Genomic DNA, 7,698 nt, shown 5'->3' on the forward strand with positions numbered 1-7,698 from the left:
TTCAATAATCTCATGTATAGTAATGATCATAGATTTGGTAAATGTTACGTATATAATTATATTTGTAAACATTCTTTTAAAAGGTTTTATAGTTAAACTTTATTACAGAAATTATTCTAACATGGCAAAGATTAATTGGATATTATTTGATTTACCTAATATTATATTAATCTCAATGGTAAAAGAGTGTGTTATATCTTAACCTCTAAAAAGAGGAATACTATTGTGAGGATCTAAACAATTTATTTAATATGTTTAAGCAATTAATAATAAGTTAGTGACTTATGAAGGGTTAAGGAAAATAATAATTCTATTAACATGATATTAACTACAATAATTAAAAGAGTGAATTTTAAAGTAATGTTGCTCTGAAAACTTCTTGTGATTCTATTGTTATTTTAATTGAGAAAGTAATTAGCATTTTGTAAATTCCTTACAATGATTAGTTGTAAGACCTTACCAGCTCCTGTTTGAAAATTAGGATGTTCTGAGGTTTTGCAGTTAGGTAAACTTAAGTCTTCCAGACATTATGAAAGTTTTTTTGATTTAAGATTGAATTTTCATATATAAAATTTTAATTTTATATCCTTAAGAGTTTATTAAAAAACATGTTCTTAAAAATTAAAATAAAACTTGACTGATATTTTTTCTAGCTTTGAAAATACTTAATCAGACTGCTTATTAGAGAGGTGGTTAAGGCTATAAATGTAAGTATCAAGCAAGCCCTGTTATCAGCACAGAGAGTGTAAGGTTTGTTTTGTGGTCAACAAACCACAGGTGGTCAGTAAATAGATGAGAGAGAAATCACTGGCTACTTAATTAATTACAATAATTCAATAATTATCAGAAATTTATTGCCATCTTTATAGAAGGAAGAGACAATTAAATGCCAAGATTTTTCAAAATCAAGGAAAAGTACTTATAAGCTTCTTTACATATTTAAAATACTAGCATTAAAAAGGAGAAACTTTTAAAATTCTTAATTTAATATGGAACATCTGTCAGCTATTTTGGAATACTATTGAAATATACACTTTTAAAAGAATGATTTCATCAGTGGAATGTAAAAATTAATGTGATTGCTTGAGTAGTTAGAGCTCTTTTTTCCCCAGAAATCTTGGAAGTTTTTAATTGGACATAATTCAAAAGTAAAAATAATACTTAATGGAGTTAAGTTTATTTTAATCATGGTGGTGAAAGAATGTAGAAGAAGGAGTGATATGGTTGCTGGATTAGAATATGAAACAAACAGGTTGTTAAGGGAGTTAAATAAAAATCCATTTGAAAATTATGGGGCTTTTAATTAAAGTCCATTGGGATAAATGTAATGTGCAAGTTCTAAACAACTAGGAATGATAGGAATAAAAAAAGTTTAAGAAAGTTGTAATCTGTTTATGATAATTGAGTAATCAGAGTTTGAATGTAAACAATGTGAATGTTTTGATTCTAATAAGTTTAAGCTATTATTAATATTTAATACAGTTAAGAGATCATTCTTCTATCTTCCAGCATGAATGTTTTATAATTAAACAACCTAGGAAATGAAACCATCATTAATTATAGAAAGAAAGATTTGAGATGTTAGTGGAAGTTGAACTCTCTCCCTTTTATGGTTCAATGAATAGGGGAGAAGGTATATGAATTGAGAAATAGTCAAAAATTGCTAGAGTTTTAATTTGCATATTTCCGTAAGACAAATTAATATCCTATCTATTTTGTAGTTGTTTAATTGGAGTTTAAGAATTGTCTTGTTTCCTCACTACAACTTTTAACAGACAAAGGTGGGGCAAACTCAAGGCCCCAAAGAACTCCCAGAGAGCATTATAGTGATATGGGAAAAATCTTATCAGTTAGGTCAATTATTGAATGATGAGACTCAGTGAAGACTGGAAAAAAAATTTGGAAAAAAGAGAAAAGAAAAAATATTGATTAAAAATGTGTGTGGAAACTAAAGAAAAAAACCATATTGATTTTCCTTTACCTATAACTTTTTGGTCTAGGTGAACAAGGTCACCAGCCCTTCAAAAGATGAATCTTGTTTGGGTTATGGAATTTCAAATCAATGAAATTGGATTACTGGGAATGCAAATTTTTCAGCTCTATGGTGTGATTGGTGAGATCTGCCATTTGAGGTAAAGGCTTTTGGGACTGTAACTGATGTTATTTTGAGTTTTGTATTTAGGTATAGTTGGATGATTGAGGTTATCCACCTTTTAAGGGAAAAGCCACAAGGTATTCAGATGAATGTGATCTGAATCATCACAGGTAGAGCTCTTTATCTGCCAAAGGTCAAGGGTGACAATTCTCAGAGCCTCTGAGGGTAAGATTCTCTTTTGACCCAGTATCCCCATTTTATCATTTCCTTTCAAATTGGAATGTTTTCCACCTGATTTTTCCCAAGTCTGGCTGTGAAGTGCAATGGTTACTGTTTGATTGATTGATAAACCTGACACTGAAATCAAGGACTTAAATCACTCTGTGCCTTTAAGGCTTGTACTTAGAAGGACCTGTGTTGATATTGTTATAATCTTTTCCCTGATTTTTCCTTTTATGAGAAATTTCTATAACCAGAGCAAAGAGCCAAAGGGAGATATGAGCATAAAATAAATTGTAAAATATGACTGTTTTCAATCTAATGTGTCATTCTATAGCCTAAACAATCAAGTGAACTGATAGTTGAAGTCCTTGAAATTTGAATGTGCTTAACAACCAAATATGTTCTACTAAAGGCAATTCAATGGATATAGGATGTACACTATTTTCTGTATGCAATTGGGAATTACTCAAGGGTATCTGTATCCTACCTCAAGTTTTTGTTTCATTTAGAATATAATCTCTTATATGTAAGTTCATTTATGTAATCACTGAATTGAAAAAGATGAAGTTGTATTTATTGCTTTTTTCTTTTTTTTTTTTATCCTGGGACTCCATTCTAGGAGCATAGGGCCACAACCAGTAGGCAATGGGACACACAGTCACTCAGGGTCACCCAGCTGGGAAGTGTCTGAGCCCAGACTTGAACCTAGGACCTTTCGTCTCTAGGCCTGGCTCTCAATCCACTGAGCTAGCCCAGCTGCCCCTACTTTAGGTTGCAGTTTCTTTAGCAGATGTAGTTTTTACAGGGTGGGGTTGCTAGCCCCACGCCCAACCCTCCTCCTTTTTTCATCCGGGCTAGGGACCGTCCTTGGCCCAGCAGTGGTAAGGGTGGGCAGTAGGGGTCAAGTGACTTGCCCAAGGTCACACAGCTGGAAGTGTCTGAGGCTGGACTTGAACCTAGGACCTCCAGTCTCTAGGCCTGGCTCTCAATCCACTGAGCCACTCAGCTGCCCCTATTGCTTTTATATAACTTTAAAATCAAGTCAATCTCATATCAATGTTAGAGGAGTTAGCTTCTGTTATTAACTTTTGAATGCTAGGTACACAGCTTGACTCAATCCTGATTCTGGATAAAAATAACTGAAGCAATCATGGTCAGTTGTAAAAGTAGGAATAGTATTTGATTTTCTGGAATTTATGTTAACAACAGTGTCAGATTTTATGACCAAGAGAAATAATTCTGTTTACCTTTATGTCTCTTCTTAAGAGTTAATGTCTGAGAGTATCAATTATATGACTGGAATTTATCAACTGTTACCTAACATATTTTGAGTATGTGAGTTTTTAGTAATCAATTATTTATATTAGCTGTCAAGAGAATAGAATGGAATAGAAACAGTTGTGCATACCATTGGGATGTTTTTGTCACAGGCTGGGAGTAGTGGGACCTCCAGCTTTAATTTACATCAATTTAAGTTTGGATCTTTAGCTCAGAATTATGGCCCAGGATTTCTTGTATTTCTGATGGAACCTGAGGTGGAGAAATCTTTCTTCAAGAGCATGTTACTTATGTGTTCATAAAAGCTGTACAATCTACTTTGTAAATCTTTTAGCAGAAACATCTTACTTAAGAATCTCTACAAGCAACTTAGAACCAAAGAAGTAAATATACTCAAGAGGAGACCTATCCCTGACTGTCAAAAAATGATTTCTTAGATGGACTTTGTTGGCATTGGAGATAAGCTACTAAAAATCAAAGAAACCTGATATTAGGTAATGTTGTTAATTGCTATTGCATTATCTTAACTTTTGGAACCACTATAACTGTACACTAATTTCTTCTGTTTACAAGTTGAAAGAATAAACATAGGGCTTAAGACTTCATGGTTTGGGGGAGCCGGGCAGTGTTTGATCAGAGGCCAGTGTCCCTATCCCCAACAACAACAAAAAAGATTTCATGGTTATCTTCACTTCTTGCCCCCTTTCTATCTATAATTCTGATTATTGCATACATCCTACTCTATTTGTAATTCAGTCACTTCTCTAGTTGCTTCTAGGATCAAAGCTACCCAAAAGCCTCTGTATCAACACCCACAAGAATTTCTGCTCCCTCTTTTCAATAGGCATGGACATCTCTATGCCCCATTTTTCAGTTTCAAAGAAGCTACCAAAGGCAGACCATTACCCATTTTCCCCAGAAATTAGAGAGGGAGAAATGGATAAATTCTAGGAGACACATGAAGGACTCCTTGAGTTTTTGACCTCAGGAAGAAGAACACATCATCCCTGGTAAACACTGATAAGTGAACAATGAGGGCATGCATGTTCCATATTTTTGAGATCTGCTTATTTCACTGACAGAAAATATTTCCAACTTTAGGCATCCTCTCTCCCTATGTTTCTGAAGATCCCTTGTATGTTATGTAGTTTTTTTCTCCTGTAAAACATATATAAGCCTAATCTTCTTTTTTTTCAGAGGGGGAACTTCCATCTTGCCTCCCAGCCATATTAACCTCACTCCTAATAAATTTCTCTATTTTGTAAGATTCACACAATGAGCTTGTAATTCCTTGGATAAGTATCACCACGAACCAAGTCAGACTTTCTCCCACAACAGGACCAGTGAAAAGAACTGAGCTCAAGACCTGGTTTTGCTATTGACTTGCTCTATGACTTTGGGCAAGTTGTTTATCCTATTTGGGAATATTTTGGGAGTGTCTTGAACTGAAAGAAAGTTGGTGGGAATTATAAACCTTTAAATCCCTTTCTAGTCCTTTTATTATCTGTATCATTCATCTTGTGAAACCCTAGAGATTTAAGAGCTAATTACAATAATGATTGGCCAATAGAAGGATATGTAGGAAAACTACATTCCCATACACCTTTCTAAACTAGAAAAAAACATCTCTTTAATTATCAGGAGCAATTCAATCCATGGATGAATTGCATAAATACTCTATTTATCTTTAATGCAAACCAGAGATATAAAATTGGTTTAAATGTGGGAAGATAAATTCAGCCTACAATAGTTTGAGATACATGTAAGCCCATTAATTCATTATTTCAATATTTCATGTTTCACTAGCTTGTTCTTCCTACTATTATTTTCCTCAAGGCAATTTTGACATCCTTATTTCTCAGACTGTAAATGAGGGGGTTTAGCATAGGCACAACAATAGTGTAAAATACAGAAGACACTTTCCCCTGATCCATGGATCTGATTGAAGATGGTTGCAGGTACATAAAGGCAACAGAACCATAGAAGACACCAACTGCTGCAATGTGGGAGCTGCAGGTGCTGAAGGCTTTGGATCTGCCTTCAGTGGACTGAATTTTTAAAATGCTGCCAATGATGAGAATGTAAGAGCAAATAATAGTCAGTGTTGGGAAAAGGATATTAAATGTACTGAATGCCAGAGACACTACTTCATTGACATAAGTGCTGGAACAAGAGAGCTTTAAGAGTGGAAGGAGATCACAGAAGTAATGATTAATAGCATTTTCCTTACAGAAAAGCACTCTCAGCAAGCAGCCTGTGTGAGCTGTGGCCCCCACTAGGCCAAATGCATAAACCCCACCCACCAACCATGAGCACTTCTGAAAGGACATGATAACATTATAAAGAAGAGGATGGCATATAGCAACATAGCGGTCATATGCCATCGCAGCCAAAATTTGACATTCTGAAATTCCAAAAAAGGCAAAAAAATAGAATTGAGTCATGCACTCAGGGTAGGAGATGGTGTTCTTCTCTGACACAAAGTTCAGGAGCATTTTAGGAGTGATGACAGTTGATTGACAGAGATCAATGAAGGACAAACTGGAGAGGAAATAATACATGGGGTTGTGAAGATGAGAACTGAGGCCAATCAATATAATCATGCCCAGGTTCCCCCACACAGAGATCACATAAATCCCTAGAAACAAGAAGAAGAGGGGTAGTTGGAGTTCTGGCTGGTCTGTCAGCCCTATGAGGATGAACTCAGTCACTAGTGAATAATTTCCTTTTTCCATTCTTCTTGAGCATAGATTAAGAGGAGGCAAGAATCTGTAAGCATGAGGGAAAAAACAATAACAACAACAAAGAGAATGTCCTCATTATTATCAGTCTTAAAAAAAGATCAGACAGAATAGGAAAATTAAAGTATAGATTCATCTAATCTTTTTGTACCTGTTTTCCTACAGCCACTTCATATTCACATTCATTAATGCAGGACTTTGAAAAGAGTTAGGCCTGACTTCTCAAACATACATAATAATTATTTAATTATCATAACCACTCATTTTTTAACCTGTAGTATAAGCGACAAGAATTTAATTAGGTAGTGTATATGTAAAAAGTTAAGGGAATATTGCAACTCTTGTTCATAGAGCTAGTAAGCACAAGAGAAAGAACGAAAAATTAATTCTTACATGACACCAATTCTAGTAGTCATTCTACTGAATTCTAAATAATGCCTTCCCAATTATTAAAACTGCTCTGAAAGTAAGAAAGACAATGCTGATATAATCCAATATCGATGCAATTCAAAAAGAAACACAATTATTTTATCTCTTCAATTTAATAACTTATCTGTAAACTTTTTACTCTAGGTCTTAAATCTTATAAAACACTTTCCACATTCTAGTGCCCCTGGATCTTGCCACTTGGAAATGATGGTTTCTGTGTCCTTTTTTTGCAATAATGAAAAAGGATCTCAAAGAAGTACAGTCATTGCTAAAGGCACACAATTGGAAAGCTATGAACAATATAGGAAATCTGGTTGTTCTTCATGGAGAGAGTTCTTAGGGGCTTAAGATAGTTTTTAACTAAAATGGCATATCATTATGATGACCAATCAGGGAGCTGCAATGTACAATGTATATAATTTTTGGTAAAGTATTTGATAAAAAGCTCTATTAGAGAAAAAATGAAAAGATATGATTGGACAAAATTGTAATTTAGTGGACTCACAAAAATAGTCATAATTTTAAAATACCATGAGGAAAGGAGGTCTCCAAGAGAGCGCCTCAGGAATTCCCAATCGGTCTTGTACTGTTAAATATCTAGGAAAGAAGCATAGATGGTAAGTTTACCAAATATGAACATAACGCTAAGATTGGAGAGATGACTTGTAGTTTGACTTAAACATGATCCAAATATATCACAAAGGATTAAAAATTAGGCTAACTCCAATAGGATGAAATTTAATAAAGATATAAATATAAAAATATGAAGAGCAATTAAAAACATGTTTCAGAAGTCTAGAAAATAAGTTTAAAAATTCAGCTTGCCAGAGATGTGGGGTTTATTTTTAGCAGTCTACAAATTTAGTTAAGAAATATAAGTTGGTGATAAAAAAAAAAAACTAATGAAATCTTGAGTTAAATGAAGAGAGCCAA

General features: G+C 34.0%; 1 protein-coding gene across 1 annotated transcript; it reads right to left on the bottom strand.

Annotated features, from left to right (window-relative positions):
- Positions 1-5,397: 5,397 nt before the first annotated feature.
- On the bottom strand, positions 5,398-6,342 carry LOC123241315 (olfactory receptor 150-like). The gene has a single exon (XM_044668991.1). It carries the CDS (start codon positions 6,328-6,330, stop codon positions 5,398-5,400), a length of 933 nt encoding a protein of 310 aa, XP_044524926.1. The 5' UTR covers positions 6,331-6,342.
- Between the last annotated feature and the right edge of the window lie 1,356 nt (positions 6,343-7,698).

The sequence above is a fragment of the Gracilinanus agilis genome, chromosome 3 (genome assembly GCF_016433145.1).
Source record: "Gracilinanus agilis isolate LMUSP501 chromosome 3, AgileGrace, whole genome shotgun sequence".
Lineage (NCBI taxonomy): Eukaryota > Metazoa > Chordata > Mammalia > Didelphimorphia > Didelphidae > Gracilinanus > Gracilinanus agilis.